Here is a 21,984-nt window from a genome sequence, read left to right on the forward strand (position 1 = left end):
TATTAAGAAATAATATATTTCCCAGTTCTCCACAGGAGTAGGAACACGAACCAATGGAGGGGCAGGATCTCACTCACACCAGCGTTGATCTGGACACCGATGGGAGAAGTTACTACAAATTGATGCTGGCGTATCAGGGTCGGATGAGCTGTGAGTGGAGCAGAAAGCACTATCGGTGATGCTTTGTGGTTTCGGATGAGGGCCGGTAGGTGTCACAGCAATGGGACAGAAAGGGATCAGGGATGCATGGTCACGGATTTGCAGGGTGAGTCCCAATCGCTCTGGTAGAGACTTTGCCCCCTTAGGGAGCGATGGAACCAGAGACCCAGGGCAGCTGTTGCAAAGGGGCCTTTCGGTTAGTCTGGGAAAGCCAAGTTTTGCTCAGAGTCCGCGTTCATAGAATAACAGGGTTGGAAGGGACCTCAGGAGGTATCTGGTCCAACCCCCTGCTCAAAGCAGGACCAACCCCAACTAAATCATCCCAGCCAGGGCTTTGTCAAGCCAGGCCTTAAAAACCTCTAAGGATGGAGATTCCACCACCTCCCTAGGGAACCCATTCCACTGCTTCACCACCCTCCCAGTGAAAAAGTTTTTCCTAATATCCAACCTAAACCTCCCCCACTGCAATTTGAGACCACTTCCCCTTGTTCTGTCATCTGCTACCACTAGATCCATCCTCTTTGGAACCCCCTTTCAGGTAGTTGAAGGCAACTATCAAATCTCCCCTCACTCTTCTCTTCTGCAGAGTAAACAACCCCAGTTCCCTCAGCCTCTCCTCATAAGTCATGTGTTCCAGTCCCCTAATCATTTTTGTTGCCCTCCGCTGGACTCTTTCCAATTTTTCCACATCCTTCTTGTAGTGTGGGGCCCAAAACTGGACACAGTACTCCAGATGAGGCCTCACCAATGTCGAATAGAGGGGAACAATCACATCCCTTGATCTGCCGAATCACCTTGCGTTCTTTTCCAAAGTGTCCTGGAGCTCATCTTCAGTTCCTGAGACTTCATTCGTACCAGCCCATCCCTTACCCCTGTGTCCCAAAGGAGACATTAAACACTTCACACCCAGCAAGTGGGGAAACCGAGTCATGCATAACGTTCCTAAATATATTACAGAAATGCCCATATTCTCCACACACAATCCTCTCTGATCCGCGTGACTCACGCGGAGAAGTCAGCCGGGCAGCACTCAGTCTTGGGGTATTTCTACACCAGAGCCAGAGGTGAAATTACTCTGAGCTAAAAACAGAGGTGTAGTTGCAGCAGTGGCTAACCACTCCAAGTACAACCCTGTCTGAAACCTTTGGAAAATACTTGGGCACCATCGTGGCTACACACCTATTTTTAGCCCTTTAACTCAATTACAGCTAGTGCAGGTATGTCTACCTGAGTTGGGAATTACACTTCCGGCTCCAGTGTAGACGTGCCCGTAAAGACACAGTGTCACCAAGCCAAGCATTCAAAGATTCTGCATCCGACCCCTGAAAACCACAATATTGGCTTAAAATCCATGAGCTTGTTAAAAAATAATAAATCTGGGATTCTTCGTATATTTCCTTCTGGTTTTTGACCCTCTTAGGGATTGAAACCCTTTCAGTACCATGCCCTATGTATGTGTTTTTGTCATGGTCCAAATTTCTTGGTCAAGGTCCAGACTCCCGAGAAAATAATAATAATAAAAAATAATAAGAATCATAAGGAAATAGAAAGATTTCAGGGTCTGTTCAAAAGCATCTGGTGATCCAAATTTGGCCCGCGGTCTGCCTATTGACCACCTCTGCTCCAAGAGGCCAATCTGTTGCATTCAACAAAGAGGAGATGAAGGGGTGACGTGATCCTGGTCTCTAAGTACCTACACAGGGAACAGAAATGTGACGATAGAGGGCTCTTCAAGCTAAGGTCGAACAAAAGCTAGAAGTGGAAGCCAGACAAATTCAGAGTGGAAATAAGGTGTCAATTTTTTTTAGCAGGGAGGAGAATTAACCATGGCAACAATTTACCACGGGTCATTGTGGATTCTCCATGACTGGCAATTTTTCAATCAAGGTCTCTGGATGTTTTTCTGCAAGACCTGCTGTAGTTCAACCAGGGATGAATTCAGGGTAGCTCCATGGCCTCTGTTATAGAAGGTATAGATGATCACAATTGTCCTTTCTGCCCTTAGAATCTAGGAAGTGATGAAAAATTTCCAAATTTTCTCCACCAACATGAAGCGTAGAAATTTCATTTTAAAAAGAGAAATCATGTGACTTCGGGAGCCGGAGCCTTACGTGAAAAAAACCACCAACAGGGCGAGACTCGTTGGCTGAGCAACGTTCAGTCCTACATTCGATAGCGCTTCTCTGTTTGGCTGCTTGTAATGCAGTCGTTTTTGAAAACTGCATCCGATCAATTCCAAAGTGTCAGGGCCTGTTCGAGGTGTCCATTGGCAGAACGCCCTTTTGATGTGGGTGAAAATCATCAGACTGGAAAACCCGGATGTCTACTCAGATCAGGTCCTCAAAGAGCTCGCTTGGGGCTGCATGCAAAGGAAACCCCCCCACCCTCCCTATTGCCTATACAGACCACAGGCAATGAGAAGAAGGAGAAGTAAGTCTCTAGCTGGGATGGTTGTGAAACAATCCTTCAAAATGTGACCCAACTGTTACCAATGCAGGGAGACTGCCTGAGTCTGCAGAGAGCCTGAGCCCATTGCTCGGTGGGGGAGCTGTCCTGAGTGTAACCGACACAGCAACTCTGCCTGAGTCTGCAGAGAGCCTGAGCCCATCTCTCTGAGAATGGGGTAACGGCCCTGAAAATAATTGACACAGCGAGTCCTGCTTGAGTCTGCAGAGAACCTGAGCCCCATCCCCTGCCATGGGGCTCAGTGATCAGCAGGAGAGAAAGCAGCAGGCTTGACTCACTCTGCCACCCAAATAGATACCCTCTGGTGAGGAGAAGGGACCTCCACTGTGCCCAGGAGGAAAGAGTGTGCCGTTTATGTTCCTGGGGGTGAGGTAGCAGGCTCATGCCTCTTTGGGAGGTGAACTGCCACTGTAAATGGGGTGGATCATGACCACTCTGGAGCCCCAGATCACCTTCATTAAGCCCTGCAGGGAAAGGACGAAGTGGGTAGCGATTGCTTCTGAAAATGTCTGAACAGCTGAGCCAGAGCTCGGCAAGCAGAAGTCGGAGTTGCAGGGAAGGATCAATTATGAGGAGTGTGATTGCTCATCATCTCCTGTAGGGAGCAAGAGTGGAGGAAGTCAACGGATCCGGGGGGGGGGGGGCAACGAAACCCACCGTCTGGGATCTCCCAAGCTGGCGATCACACCAATAGACCTTGCGGGCCCTGCGGGAGGGAGGGCAGGCTACCCACACAGGGACATCTGCTCCACAGAGACACTTGCAAAGAATAACCAGGCCCAGAGCGTGGGAGAGAAACATCTGTTCAGCACTCTGGGGACCACCCGGAGAAAGGGGAGGAGGGGAGGTTAGACAGGAGCCAGGCGAGGCCGCCGGTGGCAGGGCTCTGAGCAGTGTAACCTCTGTGATGACTGGGCTCGTGCGATAATTGCTCAGTGGGTGTTTCTGTCTCAGTGAACGGCAGCCGGGCTCCCTGCCCACTGACCTGTGTCTGTCTGCAAAGAGACAGCTCTGTGAAGGGGAGAAAAAAAAAATCCCTCGCTGTTCAAAATGTGGCGAGGAGCCCTTACATCTCCCAGGCATGCGTCTGTCTGGCTCACTCTCTCTCTATCTGCTTCCCCCTGGCCATCTTTCTACCACCTTTCCAGGTTTTATTGCCACAAGGCAGCATCTGGCAGGGGACGTTTTTTCTCCGACGTACAAGACAAGTGATGTATGTAAGATCCAAGCCCCCAGCCGAGATGAGAATATGTTTTCTGCCTGGGTGTGATGAGGAATCAACCCACTTTCTTTTCGGCCCCAGTCATCCGAATATCACAAGTCGGGCCCTCAAAATCATGTGATTGGCTTGAAAAAATCATGAGACTTTGAAAAATAATACATTTGGGGTCTTCTGATGGGCCTTGTGAGTTTTGAGCCATTGTGTGTGTGTGTGTGCGTGGGGGGGGGGGGGATGGTTTCAAGTTTTTTCCCTCACTGACGAGAGCTAGAAATGTATGATTTTTTTTTTCTGTTTAAGCGAAAGCTGTGATTCTCGCAGAATCACGTGACTCCGGGAGCTTTAAGAAAAAAACATCAACGATTGGCAAGGATGAATGGAGCCTCACGATTCTCCCAGCTGGCAGGGAAGGCTGTGATATCAGCTCCATTTTGCAAATAAGGAAACTGCAGTCTGGAGAGATTAGCAACCATATTTTCAAGTGTCCTCTAATTATGGGATACTTGAGATTACTTAGACCTGATTTTCAGAGGCTCACAACTCCACAGAGAGCTGGGGTTGCCGAGCATCTCTGAATAGCAGGCCCTAAAATCCTTAAATCTGTCCCCTAAGAATCGAGGGAATCACAAATTTGGAAAAATCTCTCTTGAGTTATTTGTCTACGGTGACACATAAAGTGACATATGCTTAGGAAAGACGGTGTAGCAGTGATGTAAGACATGGATGTGGCAAGAGGATGTCACATGAATTAGAATTCACTGACACAAAACTTTAATTAGGTTGCCCTGAGGTATTTTGTGCCCTTCCGGAACGTCAAGTTCAGCAAAACTCAAACCTCTGAAAACTAGGCAATACAGAGTCAAGGTACACGCCGACACAACCTTAACTCTGCCCTCTTTCAGCACTGCCCGATTTACCCATAATTCTCATAGTTGCACTGTGCCTTCCCAGATAGTGCGTGTAGGAAGATTCTGGGTCATACCAATGGTCCATCTAGCCCAGTATCGTCTTTCGACAGCGGCTGGTGCAAGACGCTTTGGAGGGAGTGAACAGAACAGGGTAATTATTCCTCCTCCTCATATCTTTTTTGAGATGGGGTGACCAGAACTGCACACAATATTCAAGATGTGGGACCATACATAGTGGCATGATGATATTTTCTGTCTTCTTATCTATCCCTTTCCTGCATGGAAACTTTTTTAAAAACACCATAATAGAGGCTCTTGTGACAGTTCAGCTATATTCACCTCTTGGACCAGATCCTGTGCTCCACTTAAGACTAGATCAAGAATTGCCTCTCTCCTTGTGGGTTCTAGGGACTAGCTGCTCCATGAAGCAGTCGTTAATGGTGTTGAGCAATTTTATCTCTGCATCCCATCCTGCGGTGACGTGTTTCCAGTCAATAAGGGGATAGTTGAAATCCACCATTATTATTGGATTTTCTGATTTTGTAGCCTGTCTAATCTCCCTGAGCATTTCACAGTCACTTGGGGAACAGGGCATGTGACAACTGTAACAGAATTAAATGCCTTCTGTTTTCTAAAGCACAGCTTGTTTTTAGGTGATCTGTATCGAACAGGCCAATGATGGCCATCAACTGAATATCCACCTCCAGGACCTCGCTAGATATCTATCCAGGTGGCTCCCCTGCAGACTAAATCCTTCTGGGATTTGTCACGATGCCGATGCTGTTCTGAACAGGAGCTCCCTATGCCTGTTCTGCACTCAGACACTGAGCCTGCTCCCCAGAAACAACCCCATACTTGCTACATTTTACAATCCCTTCAGCAAAGCTCTCAGCCGTGGCTTCTTAGTAGGGATGAAGAGCAGCTGGTTAGCACCGGCACATCCAGATGCTGCCCAGCCTGGTGACACTGACTGGGGCCCGAGAGACTCCCCTCCTTCCTCTTTAGGGAATCGTGGTTCCTTTGAGCCATGGGGAAGCCCCGGGTCTAGTGCGGTGACAAAATGCAATTTGAAGGGCAGACGTGTCTATTGGCTTGGAGCTGCCAGGCCCGTCACTTCAGGGAGAGTACATCCCATCTGTGAGACAGACAGCAGAGAGTCATCTGATGACGTGGACTTTAGCGCACGAAAGCTTATGCTCAAATAAATTTGTTAGCCTCTAAGGTGCCACAAGGACTCCTCGTTCTTAGAGCCAAGAACGCCGCTTTTGCTTGCCTGACTCCCAGCACGTGCTTTTCATCAGGATTTAGTATTGTGCCAGGCCGGGAAGGGGGTCAAATGGTTCTGACCTTGACTCCTGGACAACTCCGCCACCACCGATGAGCGTCCCCCTTACAGCTATGGCAGTCACTGGCATGGAAAAGTGATGTTAGGGAAATGTTCTGTGTATTTTTAGCTGCTTTCGGGATGATTTAGCAACTGGAAACAAGGAGGAGAGCCAGCATCACATAACCAGCCAGCTCTCTATGGACCTCAGCGTGGGAACCACTGCGCTAGGCACTTTACAGACCTGCAAAGGAGCCATACATCCTCGATTAGTGTGATAGCACCGACTGGAATCAGAGCTCCATTGTACAAATGCATAGTAAGAGACAGTCCCTACAATCGGAATAGACAAGGCAGACTAACTAGGTTTAAAATTAAGTTTGATAAATTGAGGAACAGGGTGATATCACTGGGGTGGCCTGTGATAGCAGGAGACTGGACTTGATCCAGAAGGTGATCAGGAACAGTCAACATGGATTCACCAAGGGAAAGTCATTCCTTACCAACTTGATTGCCTTCTATGATGGGATAACTGGCTCTGTGGATATGGGGAAAGCGGTGGACGTGATATATCTTGACTTCAGCAAAACTTTTGATACAGTCTCCCACAGTATTTTTGCTAGCAAGTTAAAGAAGTATGGATTGGATGAATGGACTATAAGGTGGATAGAAAGCTGGCTAGATCATCGGGCTCAACAGATAGTGATCAACGGCTTGATGTCTCGTTGGCAGCCGGTATCAAGCGGAGTGCCCAAGGGGTCGGTCCTGGGGCCAGTTTTGTTTAACATCTTTATTAATGATCTGGATGATGGGATGGATTGCACCCTCAGCAAATTTGCAGATGACATTGAGCTGGGGGGTCGGGATAGGGTCCAGAGTGACCTAGACAAATTGGAGGACTGGGCCAAAAGAAATCTGATGAGGTTCAACAAGGACAAGTGCAGAGTCCTGCACTTAGGACAGAAGAATCCCATGCACTGCTACAGGCTGGGGACCAACTGGCTAAGAGGCAGTTCTGCAGAAAAGGACCTGGGGATTACAGTGGATGAGAAGCTGGCTATGAGTCAGCAGTGTGCCCTTGTTGTCAAGAAGGCCAACGGCATATTGAGCTGTATTAGTTGAAGCATTGCCAGCAGATCAAGGGACGTGGCTGGGATGATTTAGTCAGTGTTGATCCTGCTTTGACCAGGGAGTTGGACTAGATGACCTCCTGAGATCTCTTCCCACCCTAATCTTCTATGATTCTAAGGTCGCTTCCAGTCCAATATGTGTCCATTGGTCACCTGACAGTTGAGTGGCAGCAAATGCATTCGACCCCTGGACTCCAGGCAATTTACAGTCTAAGCTGGCATGAACAGAATTTTCACAAGACGGGGCCTAGTCAATCCTTCATCTCTTGGATGAGATGTGTCCTGGTTGACAAGCGCCAAATGTACAGACAAGGATGCAGTCTACAGATGTGATGCCAAAGAGTTGTCAGCTGAGGATGAATTTTTGGTCCAGATTCAAATCCATAATCAAGAGGCAAATAAAACCCCTGTAGCCCGACCCTGATTATCTGTGCCATCCCGTTTCTTTATCCCTAACCTATGCCGCTTGCTTGGGTGTTCAGAATACCCTTAAATATCGCTGTTCTGCTTTTTAAAAATGGCGGGCAACCTTGCACGTATTTTTAAAATTTATTTATGCACTTTTAATAGAAAGGTCTTTCACTATGTTCTCAAAAGAAGCTGCTTTGGAACGACCCTTTGGTTGATCTACCTGGGGCTTCCCAGTGAAAATGGTCACACAAAAGGAAATGAAGAATGAATCTCTCATCTGCTTGACCAGTGGTAGCCTCTCACTGGAAAAAGAGAAACAGCCCAGCCATCGAGGAATGATTCAAAGAAATATGGGAGATTTGTGATTATGGAAAAATTAACACACCAATTATGTATCCAGCAAAATAGACAGAGAGATAGATAGATACTTAGATATCTGGTTAACATTTATTCAGTACTCAAAGTACATTCATTTGCAAAAAAAAAAAAAAAAAAAAAAGAAAAGCACACCCTGTTCAATTTTTTTGAATATTAACATTAGACAGACATACCTGGTTATTGGTGCTTTCTCTGTAGTATGGTGACACCTTGTTAAATAAAAAGATCTGATGACTATATTCCTGTGTAATGTCTCTTGAACCAAAAGCTAACTGTTGTGATGATTGTCTTGTTTCTGATATTTACATGGCAAGGGTTTGCAAACTTCTTAAAATTCCCTAAATAAATAGTTTAAAGAAGAAGACGACTGCTCTGATCTTTCTGATGGTATTAATACTTAACATTTCTAGAACATCTTTACACCCAGGTCCTCAGCTGATGTAAATCAGCATAGCTCCATCAAAGTCAGTGGAAGTAACCAGTTTACACCATCTGAGACATCAACCTTTAATCTTCAGTGCACTGCATTACTGCCTAATTAATCCTCACCATGACACCAGTGTGTATTGTTACAGGCAAGTAATTATCGTCATTTTTGTTTCACAGAGGGGGAAACGGTGCCATAGAAGGGCAGAGTGTTAGTGGCAGGGGTAGGAATGACGCACACTCCATGCTGAGAAGCAAAGCGGCATCCACCCGTTTTCCCAAACCTGGGCGCATCCTGGAATTTTTCCAGCTCACGGTTTTACAATCTTTCCAAAGATTATTTTTTTTAAAGTTCCAAAATTAAAAAAATACATACTGTATTTATATGGAAACCAAGTCCCAGAACAGTACCCTGAACTACCTCACTTAACTAAGATCACATCTATATGATGTTATATATATTAACATGCTATTTTTGTCAGTCTTAAAATCCACCCCTGTGCAGATGGCGAGCCCAAGGCCTATGCACCTATTAAAGCCTACTGCAAGTGAGTGACGGCTCTGTTTACTATCAGCTGTACTGCATATTACCCTGAGTAGCCCCACAGTGGAATTACTCGCTGTAGTAAATCCTATGCCATGGTAATAAACCCTAAGCCAGGATTCAGACACAGTTCTTCAGACCCTAGTCGAAAACTTAGCCCCATTATGCTGGGTGCTAAACATGTATGTAGCAGAAGAGGCAGACCCTACCTTGAAGAGCTTACAGCCTAAATAAACCAGACAGATGCGGGGACTGCAGTACAGAAAGAGAAAGTGACTTGCCCCCAATCCTGTAGGGAATGTGTGGCAGAGCTGCAAATTGGGCCCTTTTCTCCTGAGATCCCGACCTGTTTCTGACCTGCGAGACCATGCGGTGGTAAATGCTACAACTTTTCTAGTCCACGTGTGCAAAAATTAGCCGTGGTGAAACCATGGCCCGTCACTGCCAAAACTCCCACTAACTGCACCGGGCCAGCATTTTGCCCTCTGGTTCTTTAGCGTTGAACGTGGCATTCCCCCATTGTTATAGGTCGCCACACAAATTTAACATGTTATTAAAGAGAGAGAAAAAAAGCATCAGTATAGAAAACCAGTGGGGAAGAGGCCAAGGCCATGGCAGTTGTCTTGAAAGATTTTCCCAGTGCAAACAGAGCCTGAGACAGTTCCCTTGGGGGAATTACCGTCTGGGTATGGCCGTCTCGGCTCTTTGATCCTCTTGCAAGACAAAATGCGGTGGGCGAACCATTCTGATAAACACTACGACTTCTCTATTAACACTGTGCTATGTTTCTTCAGTGGTCTCCCTCTGACAGTTGCTGAGCTACAGAAAAACATCAAACAGAGATGAGAGACGGGTAAAAAAAAAACAAACCCAAAAAACAACACAACCCACCAAACCGTTCCCTGGGGAGTATAGACCAAGCCACAAACAGCCAGGGTCAAGTTGAAGAAGAGTTTCTCTTATTGTCAGAAAATGTGTGTTTTGCTCTGTGTGTATCTTTTTGTTTTTTAACAATATGATAATACCATACTAACCACCCTGCAAACATAATAAATTGGCAGCTTCGAAACCAGATGATCAGATGCCCCTTTAATTTCTTCCCCCTTTCCAGCAGCTAACCAGAGGACAAAATAAGTCAAAGATCATGAAATCAACTGCCACAAAAAAGCCCTTGTCTATTGCATTTTAAATCCAAAGAGAAAAACCCCAACCCACCCCTTTCGCCTCCAAATTCGTCCAGAACCATTGGCTTCTAGCGCTGCCAGGGAACTGTTTCAACATGAATGAATAGGATCAGCGCCCATGCTCCTGAGGGCTGTAGGGGGTGTTGAATTAAATATAAAAGGCACAGAGGGAAACATTTGGTTGGCAAGCAGTGTTTCCCTGCAGGCGATGGGCATATCTTATGTGGGTATTTATGACTATTCTGCAGGGGGAATGGAGCTGAGAATTAAACAGCATTCATAGTGGTGTGCATGCAAATCCGAACCCTTTCCTACCAGATTTAACACCACAGTTAATAGAAATACAGCACCTATGGCTAGGTTACGATTATGAAAATTACGACTGCAGTTGTAATGCAGTTAAAACTCCTTGCTGGGAGTTCTGCCTGTGTTAAAATTGCACAATCGGGTCCTACCTTCTAATGGTCACCTGTCTTGGATTCCCAACTTTTTTTTTTTTTTTTCAGATAGATTCCCCAGAAATGTTGTCCCAGAAGGCTGGCTACCTCTGACAAAGAATGCCGTAGAGTCTTCAGAGTTCAAAAGTCTTGTCTAGAACGGGCTTTATCCAGAAAATAGAGACTGCGGTTCTCTGGCCCGTATTATGCGGGAGGCCAAACTAATCTCTTCTGGACTTAAAATCTGTGAATTTTTCTCTCCTGGAATTGACAGTTGTAGAGAGAGATTACAGAGGGGAAAAATGAATAATCATCATACTTTCCCTGTAAATATTGAAGAGAAATTCTTCCCCCACCCAACCCTGGCTTGTAATTTTATTTGCTTCTTCCAGGCGTCAGAGTATTTGAAAATCAAAAAAGTTTAGAGGGTGTTTCATATTGTGCTGACATGCTTAACCGTTCCCAGGATTGGATCCATATTTAGAAAGGATTTCTCCATTTGCCTTGTGGTGTGATTAGCGGTCTCTTTTATTTTAATATACAGAAAACGAAACAAGTGGGGTATAATATGCCTGCAAAGGAAAACAAAAGGTAGAAAGATGGTTTAAAAACAAATATAAGTAGGGAACTCCAGGATCTGTTTGGATCCTCAATTAGGCCCTGATCCTACAACTGAATCTGCTAGCATAGACCAGGATTGGGGCTTTTATTTTACCTGCTATATTTTTTGAGTTGGTGAGGATAGTCCTAGAAACCTAGATGCATTTGAAAAGAAGATGGAATCAGAACAGGACTGCATCCCTTATTCCTATAGGAGGGGTTCCACAGCTTTCATTTTGCGGGGGTGCAGGTGGGGAAAGGGTATTTGAAATGCAGGTATTTTAAAGCTACAGGAGACTGTATTCCTTCAACATTTACTTTAGGAGCTCCCTGATTTTAAGGGACACAACCAAGCGGCCGATGAGAAGAAAAATAATTAAGCTTGGCATTCCCCAGTTCTAGGTCCAATTCTGTTCCTATTTCAGGCAGTTGCAGAACTCCCCCATCATCCTCATTAATATCGAAGGTCCCATCCTGCAAACAGGTACATGTGGGAGCAACTTTACCTGGGTAATCCCAAAGTTATATATATCTGTAACATTTGCAGGATCGGGCTCTGTGGATGAGTGTCCAGGTTGTATTTAGGGCCCAAGCCGACACATGCTGACTATACACATTGTTATGGGGACTACCAACTGTAATAAACGTTGGCTAGGATTACTGAACCCCTATCTCGCAATCACTAGGCACCGCAAGTATGTTGAGTCGCAGACATGCAGCCAGTCACAGGATCAGGGCCCTAGAGAGTACTGTATCCCTTATATTTTTAGGAGCACCCCAATTCCATTTGCATTTTGGGGGTGGCTGTCAAGAACCTAGATGGATTTTGTGTTCCAGCTACAAGTTTAGGAAAAATTCCCCCTTCAAAAGCAGAAGCTTAAAAGAAAAATAAAATAAGGTACAAACAATTATAATATTTTGTTCCCCAATTTTATGTGGGAAAAGTTAACAACAAAGAAACAAAAAAGAAAGGACAGTGGTTTTTAATAGAAAAGCGGGGGGTTGGGGGGGGGTAGAAATCTCATTCTTTTGTTTTGTTTTGTTTTTTTTGTGAGTGTGTGTGGAAAACCTTCTTGAAAAAGATATCAAGGAAAAGACAGAGTTAAATCCATCCCCACGATGTACTTCACCGAATTTGGACCATGCGTTTAAATTCTTTTTTTTTTTTCCCCCTTGGTTCTTCCTCTCTTGCCTTAAGCCTAAAGAAAAAGAGAAAAAAAAAGCAAAACCCCACCACTCCCTTCTGAAGTATTTAAAAGTAAGAAAGGAAGAAAAAAAAATGAGGGCCCCCCTTCTCTTGTCTCTCACATGAACTAGTAAAGCAGGCAAAAAAAATTATATATATATATGGTGTTACTAGTATGGAACTAGTTAACCTTTAACAATTTATGCTGATGTCACACTGAGCATGAGTACTGATTAATCCCAGCCTTTTCTGTCCTCCCCCCCCGTAAAATATTTTTATTGAGGGAGGTGGGGGGGGGGGGAAGTATAAGAAAAAAGAAATAATTTAGAGCAGCCATCTTTGTTTTATGCAGAAATCTTTCTCTTTCAGTTCCCCCCCAGTGCCAGGAATATACAAATATTGTTCATCTATGCAATGAGCTGAGAGATTCAAACAAGCAACAATAAGGAGAAAAATTAAGAGGGGGGGTCTTTTTGTTGTTGTTGTGGCTGTTTTGGACTGATTTTGGGGGGGGCTGGGTTTTTTTGTTAACCTCAAGGAAGAGGTGTGTGTGTGGTGGGGGGGGGTGACTTAAAAATCAAGCCAGCCATTTTGTGTTTTTTTTTTCAATAAAGAAAGGGGTGGGGGGGATTTTTTTCCCTTTTTTTTCCCTCGTGGGGGGGTCTGTTTTAAAAATAATTTAAGGGCGGCCATTTTTGTTCCTTGCTCTTGTGGCAAATATTATGCTGAGCTGCCCCCTCAGAATTTAAATATATTTTAAACCTCCCTCTCGCTTCCTCCCCCCCTTTTATATTTTTTAGAGGGGGGGAGGGGAAAAAGTTAGGTTTTTTTCCCTCTCTTTTTTTGAATTCATGGGACTTTTTCAGGCTCTTCTTTTTTTTAGTGACTGAGGTGATCTGAAGTGGGGGGGAGGATTTTTGTGTGTAGTGAAGGGGGGTTGTTCCCCCCCTTCTCTCTCTGTGTGTGTCCCTGCCCCCCCCCCCAGCACCACCATGGCTTCCCCTCTGAGGGAGGACGAGGAAGAGGAGGAGGAGATGGTGGTGTCTGAGGTGGAGGGGGATGAAGAAGAAGAGGAGGAAGAGGAGGAGGAAGAAGGAGCAGGGGACAACAGCCCAGGCGACATATTCCCGCCCGCTGCTGCTCCGCGGGCACCAGCAGCATCAACTCCACCAGCAGCTGCGGCTCCTCCAGGTAAACAACCCCCCTCCCCAGAGCCGGGCGCCAAAACAGCCCCCCTCCCCCTCCAACGGCTTTGGAACTTTGGGGGGGGGGCATTGTTTGTAAACAACCAACGGCTGCGGAACGTTGAGGGGCCGAGAGTTCCGACTTCCGAGGCTCCCCCCCCCCGCGGCAGCTATCCCCGTCGCGCGCGCGCCGCTGCCCAACGGCTTTGGAACGTTGAGGGGCCGAGAGTTCGCAGCACCCTCCCCCCCCCGCGCTGCCCAACGGCTGTGGAACGTTGAGGGGCCGAGAGTTCACCCCCGCCTTCCCCCCGCAGGCGCGCGCTGCCCTGAGGGGAAAGTTTCCATTCCCCCCCCCCCCTTCCCCTCTTTGGATCGTTGACGGGCCGAGAGTTCCGATCCCCCTCCCCCCTCCCGTGCGCCCGCGCTGCCCAATGGCTTTGGAACGCTGAGGGGCCGAGAGTTCAGCCCTACCCCCGCGCGCGGTCCCAACGGCTTTGGAACGTTATGGGGGGCCCCGAGAGTTTCTGACCCCCCCCCACCACGCGCCTCGCGCGGTGCCTAAACGCTTTGGAACGTTGAGGGAGCCCCACCTGCCCCCAGAGATTCTAGTCCCCCCCCCCGCGTTTTGAAGGATCAGGATGGGGGGAGGGGTACAGGCAAGTCCCCCTCGACTTGGTTTTGAGGGCCCTCCCCCACCCAAAGTGGCCTCAGTGGGGCCCGATGCTCCCCCATGGATTCCAATGGAGAACAAGATTGCCCCCCCCACCCCCGAATGCGCGGTGGCCCTGATTGCTTGGGGCCTGCTGGGTGTTGGCGGGCAGGACGGGGGATGCTGGGTGTTGGCAGGAGTGGGGGGGTGCTGGGTGCCTGGCGGGCAGGACAGCTCCTGCTGGGTGTTGGCGGGAGTGGGGGTGAGCAGAATGGGGCCCACTTGGATCAGCTGGCACCGGGTGGCGTGGGGGCTCAGTAACCTGTGGGGTGGGGCCTGCTGGCATTAGGGGCGGTAGGTGTCATTTGTCTCTCTGACTCGTGGTGGTCTCCAGGGGATGGGATCTCAGGGTGTAGGGAGCAGGTGGAGATCAACACCCAACCCGACTCAGTGCCCTGTGGGATGGGCCACCATGGCTCCGGTGCCAGGGAGAGCGTTGGACTCTGGGCAGGGTGAGGGTGAACTGGGAGTGGAAGTGGCTCGGCTGTCCATGGGACAGGGCCACGGTGGTTACCTATATCTGTGTGTGGTGGTCCCTTGTGGGGCGGAGGTCAGTAGCCACCCCTCAGGCTAGAGTTACGTCACCTGTGACAGGAGTAAAGGGTGCCTTAAGGAATGAGGCCCATTCCCCTCAACAGGAGTGGATGGGTCAGGGCCGGGTTGGTGATGGCGGGAGTGGAGGGTGAGGGGAGGACGGGGTTAATGGGCTGTGGGGCCGTGGATGGGTCAGGGCCGGGTTGGCGATGGCAGGAGCGGAGGGTGAGGGGAGGACGGGGTTAATGGGCTGCAGTGGCAGTGGATGGATCAGGGCCGGGTTGGTGATGGCGGGAGCGGAGGGTGAGGGGAGGACGGGGTTAATGGGCTGTGGGGCCGTGGATGGGTCAGGGCCGGGTTGGCGATGGCAGGAGCGGAGGGTGAGGGGAGGACGGGGTTAATGGGCTGCAGTGGCAGTGGATGGATCAGGGCCGGGTTGGTGATGGCGGGAGCGGAGGGTGAGGGGAGGACGGGGTTCATGGGCTGCGGGGCCCATGGATGGATCAGGGCTGGCTTGGCGATGGCGGGAGCAGAGGGTGAGGGGAGGACGGGGTTAATGGGCTGCGGTGGCAGTGGATGGATCAGGGCTGGCTTGGCGATGGCGGGAGCAGAGGGTGAGGGGAGGACGGGGTTAATGGGCTGCGGGGCTTGTGGATGGATCAGGGCCGGGTTGGCGATGGCGGGAGCAGAGGGTGAGGGGAGGACAGGGTTCATGGGCTGTGGGGCCTGTGGATGGATCAGGGCCGGGTTGGCGATGGCGGGAGCGGAGGGTGAGGGGAGGACGGGGTTCATGGGCTGTGGGGCTTGTGGATGGATCAGGGCCGGGTTGGCGATGGTGGAAGAGGAGGGTGCGGGGAGGACGGGGTTAATGGGCTGTGGTGGCAGTGGATGGGTTGGGGCGGGTTGGCGATGGCGGGAGCGGAGGGTGAGGGGAGGACGGGGTTAATGGGCTGTGGGGCTTGTGGATGGATCAGGGCCGGGTTGGCGATGGCGGGAGCAGAGGGTGAGGGGAGGACAGAGTTCATGGGCTGTGGGGCCTGTGGATGGATCAGGGCCGGCTTGGCGATGGCGGAAGAGGAGGGTGAGGGTGAGGGGAGGACGGGATTCATGGGCTGTGGGGCCTGTGGATGGATCAGGGCCGGGTTGGCGATGGCGGAAGAGGAGGGTGCGGGGAGGACGGGGTTAATGGGCTGTGGTGGCAGTGGATGGGTCAGGGGCGGTTTGGCGATGGCGGGAGCGGAGGGTGAGGGGAGGACGGGGTTAATGGGCTGTGGGGCCTGTGGATGGATCAGGGCCGGGTTGGCGATGGCGGAAGAGGAGGGTGCGGGGAGGACAGGGTTAATGGGCTGTGGTGGCAGTGGATGGGTCAGGGGCGGTTTGGCGATGGCGGGAGCGGAGGGTGAGGGGAGGACGGGATTCATGGGCTGTGGGGCCTGTGGATGGATCAGGGCCGGGTTGGCGATGGCGGAAGAGGAGGGTGCAGGGAGGACGGGGTTAATGGGCTGTGGTGGCAGTGGATGGGTCAGGGGCGGGTTGGCGATGGCGGGAGCGGAGGGTGAGGGGAGGACGGGGTTAATGGGCTGGGGGGCCCGTGGATGGATCAGGGCCGGGTTGGCGATGGCGGGAGCGGAGGGTGACGTGAGGCAGGGAGGTCAGCGAGGTCATGGCCAGGCTGAATGTGGCGGGTGCTTTTCAGGACAGGCTCGTCAGCCAGGTTCGGAGAGCAGCGGGTCGGTGCCTCATGTCAAATGGCCGTGTTTCGCGGGTTGCCCTCAGACCAGTCCATATTGCCCCTATGTAACTGACTTGCTTCCTACTTCCTGGGGCCCATCCCCTTGGTGTTGGAGTACTGGTTTAAAAAGTAAACATTAAACGTTAATGAAATCACGGGGATGCAACCGAAGGCTCTTGTCCTTTAAAAACATTTTGAATCTTTTCCTGCCGCCAGACATATCTCTCCCCAGATTCGCTTCGATTTGCTCTCCCTTATAAAGAAAATGTCAGGCGTGGCGGGGGGAGGAAACATGAGGAATCGGAGGAGCAGAGAAATCAGGAAGTGTGGGCGTAAAATGCCACTGGTTTTACTTCTCCCTTTATCGTTGCCGTAATTATTAATTTATTTTTAGTCCAGTTAACACATGGAGGCCCTAATCATGGTTCAAGGCCCCATTGTCTTAGGCTATGGGTACCTGGCTAACACATATGTCGTCTCTGTCGCAAGAGTTTACAGTCGATCTTGCAAAGACTTGTCATTCACCATGCGTCATGTGAAAGACGTGCAGGTCTTTTGCCTTCGTCTAAATGGACAGTCTCTGCCCCAATCCTGTTGTTCTCAGCAGTAGGGTCTTTCCGCACATGGATTGGTCGAAACGATCGGTGCGTAGAGAGAGAAAAATTATTAGTTTCAGCCTTGTAGGTAAAGGATTTGTGACTTAAAAAAAAGAGGAAATAAAGCCAATGTTTTTCTGTCACCAAATTTGATTTCTAGGTCCACAAAGTCACTTTGCTTTCTGTTGATTTAATAAATACGTTAATTTTAATGTTGAGTGTTTTTGCGCGGGGGTAGTTATTGATGCCAGTGTAAAGACTGCTGTCTTCCTCGACCTGCTTTCGTAGCATTCCCTGCCTGGCGGAAACTTGTGATCGCTATGTATATAAAACCATGTTCAGTGGTTTCAAAGCATTGGGTTTCTGATCCTGGAGACACTTGGGTGAGTAGCTTTGCTCATGGAAATCGTCCCATTGGCTTCAGAGTGTGAGTCAAGTTCCTTGTGTTGTGTGTTAAGTCATGCCTGGAAGATGTATGGCTTGAGAGCTGTGTTCAAATCCTGCCTCTGCCCCTGGCCTTGCGAGGTCACCTTGAGCGAGCTGCTTCCCCACCCCTTGCCTCAGTTTCGCCCTCTGTGAAATGAGGCTAAAGATACTGTTGGCCTGCTTTGGTAAGCGCTTTGAAATCTACTGAAGAAAATAGGTAAGAGCTGGGGATAATTATTATATGAGAAAGTGGAGGAAAGATTTGCAGGTTTACGACATAAAAGGTGTGGCTAATTTAAAGAAAGGCAAAGATTATTCCCCGTTGCGAATACTGATTGAAAAAAAAACGCTAGAGAGGGAGAAAAACATTCACTTTATTTTCTCTTGATCAAGAAAACTCACTTTTCAGTTAAAAGGAAAAGGTGTGTGTGTGTTTAAGCTCCAAGTTTTAAAATAGAGTCTCCTCTTCCCCGCTTTTCAAAATGGTCAGAAATCTGTGTTTCAGTTTTAAAAGCAGCATTGCTTCATCACGAAACCGGTGTCCCTCCTTCCCCTCAATCTTTAAATCCACCTCCCGATTCTCCACTTGTAACACTGAGGCGCTTAAGCGAAAGAATCCAGAACCGTTCGTAAAATGACAATATGGCTTTGCTTTTTATTGATTTGTATTCACGTACAGGCTGCTGAGCAGAGATCAGGGCCTCCTTGAACTAGGCCTTGTATTGAGTAGGCCCTGATCCTGCAAGGCTTTTCAGCATTTATGATGAAAATCCTGGCTCTGTTGAAATCAGTGGGGATTTTCCCTTTGTCCTCAATGAAGCCAGAATTTCGGCCAGAATTTTTTAACTTCTAAACACCTCCAGACCAGGAAGGTAGAAGATCACAGGTTGACTGCTTTTCCCAGAGCTCTCCCTTTCCTGAAAACATCCGAATTGTGGGGCTGCTTCTGGAAAGAGTTAAAGACACGCATAACAATGTGGACAGCTAAAGTCACTGATCGAAGCGGGATTCCTTGTGGGATCAGAATTAAGCACCCAATTAAGTCTTCGCAGGATTGGGTACCCGCAGGATGTAACACCCTGGTGCCCGCTTCTGACGCTAGTCTAAGGAGCAAGTTCCTGGTTTGAAGAGGTGCAAAGGCTCACCATTTGTACTGAAGTCTGCTGGAGCTGGAGGTGCTCAGCACCTTTGCAAATCAGATCACTAAAGTTTGCAGGAGGGTGCTTTATAATTACCCCCCCCCCCCAAAGGGGCACTTTAAGTAGTATTTCCCCGTAAAACAACCAAATGGAAATTCTTACGGGATCTGAGAAACGTGGGGATATGTTTAGCCCCTGATCCTGTGATTGATGACGGATCCAGCTGGAGGATTGGCGGCCTTGGTTGCTTTCCAGCGTGAAATCTCTTCCAAAGTAGCTGTCCCCTCTCCTGAGTAGGGCACTGGGAACTCCACCAGGTTTCCTTGGCAAGAGTTTTCCTCACATTGGTCCTAAAGCGGTGACTGCTTTTCCATCTCCTGCTAATCCAGCTCATCGTCTGAAATGCTGGAAGGTCTCAATAACCTTCCTACTTCTGCACTGGGTCTCTGATCTCTCCCGGCCCCCCTGCTGGAGCTGCATTTACCAGGGACATTTCCTTGTCAGCTGGTGTCCCTGTGGATTTATACCAGATAAAGGCTAAATTTGCAAAGGGGCTCAGCAACCCACCTGAGAACAAGGGGGAAAGAGGTGGGCATTACGCACTTCTGAAAATCTGTCTGCTTCAGTCAGTTGCTTAACGGGGGACCCAAGCGCTTGCTGAAAATCTCCCTCATACCCTGTGTTTAATTCGGCAGAGTCCCGAGGTGCGTCGCCAAATGAAGTTGTACCCGTAATCCCTCCCCACCAAACCTGACTGGCGAATTTCTACCTTGCGGACAATGATTTTTAAAGCCACTATTAAAAATAAGAAGGGCCCATTCCCCTGCCCTGGTGGAAATGCCTCCTCCCACCCCCCTGTCCCGTTTCGTAGATAAAGGATCTGTTCTTGGTTTGCTTGTCTTTTGTTTAAATTTAAATATGCAAGTGGAATGGAAAAGACATCTGTAGTGAATGAGATGAAGATTCTTGAGTCTTTCTTTTGTTGCTGGTTACAGGGAAATAACTCTTGATTTCTGGTTTTAGTTAAATCTACATCCCACCATCCCTTGTTGCGTTATATAATATCTATGTGTGTGCAAGTATTTATATATATATATATATATATATATATATATATAAAACATATATATTAGAAATAATTTTTTTTCCAAGGTAGGGAGTGGAAATGTCACGTGTGTGGAAAATTCTAGTTGATTGCCTGCCAAAATACCCGTCTCGGCTGCGCATGTGCATCAATATTATGATTAGGGAGGGGGGGGGGAATCTGAAAGGGGTGGGGGGGGGAAGAAAAGATTGATGGCAGGATTAGAAATTGACGGGATTGAGGGGCTGTAAGGATGCACTGTGGCCTGCCCCACTCCCCTCGGCTTTGTCAATTACATCCCACCGGGAACTGAGCAGCGGCGCAGGGATGGAACAAGGTGATTCAAACCCACAGGGCTGAAGAGATAATGTTGTATTGTCAGAAGAAACTGGGACGGAGCCAGATGCTTAGACAGAAGGGGCTGGTGGCTGAGGCAGGCTCCGACAGGAATCTAGGCGGGGAGGGTGCGAAGGCAAGTCCACCCCGTTGGCTGCGTCTCCATTTTTTATTTTTTGCATTTTGATTTGCAAGGCAAAAGAGCTGGTGGTATCAGCTACTGTGTGTGTGTGTGTGTGTGTGTGTGTCAGAAGGCGGTGTTGTCATTTCTAACCTAGCAAGGCATCCCCTGTTGAGGTGACTGGCATCATCCGACAGGTCATTCCTCTCTGTGCGGCTGAGTTCATGTTTGCCCTGCACCTGGTGCAGGGGTTTGGCCAATGTCTCTCCCGCAGCCAGCATGCGGTGTGAAGTTGCCAAAGGATTATTAGATGAGGAATCCACCCCGGGTAGGTGGTTGCAGGCTCCTGCATAAACCAGTGCATTTGTCTTGTCTTCCCTGAGGTTGTTTTTTCCCCTCCCTCCCTCCCCTGCAGGCCAGGGAAATCCATTATCTTCTTTTGTAAATCCAGGCTCACCGCTCTGTTGCTCTGTTGTACCCAAGGCCCCGATCATCCAGCAAGTGGGACCCACTTGTATGCTTTGTTAGATTGGGGCCTGCGGGCAAAGACGTGGCAGTGTGAATTTAGCACTGGTAAAGGATATTAGTTTGGGATCCTGGAGAGGACAGTGTGATCAGTGTGCTTAATCTGTGACCTACAGGGACCCTCTCCGGGGGCTTGAGAGGGCAGCCGTGACCCCGTTTAGTTCTCGACCTCTGTCAAAAGACAGCCAGTTAGTGCCAGCTGTGATTTATGTGGCCACCTGCCCCACGGGAAGCCAGGCTAAGAACCCGCCAGCTTGTCACACGTGTAGGGTCACCGAACAGACGTCGGATAACGACGCGGGCTTGATTGGGATGGATGAGCTAGAGGAGAAAGGCTCTGTGTCCGGGGGATGGAACTCCTGAGCCAGGAGACAGACGTGCATGGGTTTCTTGGGCAAACTCTGGAGTCTGATCCTGTCTGTCCAGGGGGCCCTGAGGGGAAGGGACATGTCGTTATCCCCAGAACTGAGGGCCCCAGGGATCGAAGGCCAGATGTTTAAAGGTTTTTAGGTGCCTAAATCCCATTCATTCCAAATACCTGTAAAAATCTGGGTCTCGGTGACTTGGTCGTATCAGAAGTCTGTGATGGGAATTAAACCCAGATCTTCTGAGTCGTAGTCAAAAGCTTTACCCGCAAGACCCTTTTCCCTCCGTCCTCTGCTTAAACCTAACTTTTAGGGGTCTATCCTGTAAAGTGCCGAGTGCCCATGGCTCACGGCAGGAAGTGCTCCCTGATCGAGGTGTAAGGAGGGGAGTTGGGGCGCTATGGAACAGTTTGAATCCAGCCCAGGTGCCGTTAGGGTAGGGAAGGGTTCCCAAAAGGTGGGGTATCCACCTCTCAGTTGTTCTCAAGTGTCTCCGTTTTTATTTTAAAAAGACCAACGCTAGCGGCGGGAGGGAGACAAACCTTGACAATGTGCGGGAGACAAACCTTGACAATGTGACAATGTGATGCAGCGATGCTTCCTGAATTTGCAGAGAGCCTGCACCCATTGGTCTGAGAGAGGGGATTTGCCCCAAGTGCAAGCGACGTTCCCTTTTAGCATATGCACAGCGTGCTGCAGGTGGTAGGTGACCAGATTCATCACTGAATTTGGTCCGGTGGTTGGATCATTTGCTTCCTCAGCCCAGGGAGCGCGCAACGTGAACGCTGATCCATGCCCCCCAGTGACGCCGCCTGCGGGGTACAGCTCAGCTAGGGAATGAAAGTCATTCCTTTATGACGG

The 21,984-nt window shown here is 49.0% G+C and overlaps 1 protein-coding gene across 11 annotated transcripts in view; it reads left to right on the forward strand.

The window, feature by feature from the left end:
* The first annotated feature begins 13,117 nt into the window (after positions 1-13,117).
* CHD3 (chromodomain helicase DNA binding protein 3) overlaps positions 13,118-21,984 on the forward strand; it is a 61,603-nt gene continuing 52,736 nt past the window's right edge. For 7 of the 11 annotated variants that reach the window (XM_084616214.1, XM_084616218.1, XM_084616217.1 and 4 more), the window contains exon 1: positions 13,118-13,563. In XM_084616214.1, coding sequence (XP_084472340.1) covers positions 13,365-13,563 — 199 coding nt within the window. In that variant the 5' untranslated portion in view covers positions 13,118-13,364. The remainder of the gene's footprint in view (positions 13,564-21,984) is intronic. The other 4 variants (XM_084616219.1, XM_084616216.1, XM_084616224.1 and 1 more) reach the window with 2 other exon arrangements.

This window comes from Lepidochelys olivacea (genome assembly GCF_965140295.1).
Source record: "Lepidochelys olivacea isolate rLepOli2 genome assembly, chromosome: 28".
Lineage (NCBI taxonomy): Eukaryota > Metazoa > Chordata > Testudines > Cheloniidae > Lepidochelys > Lepidochelys olivacea.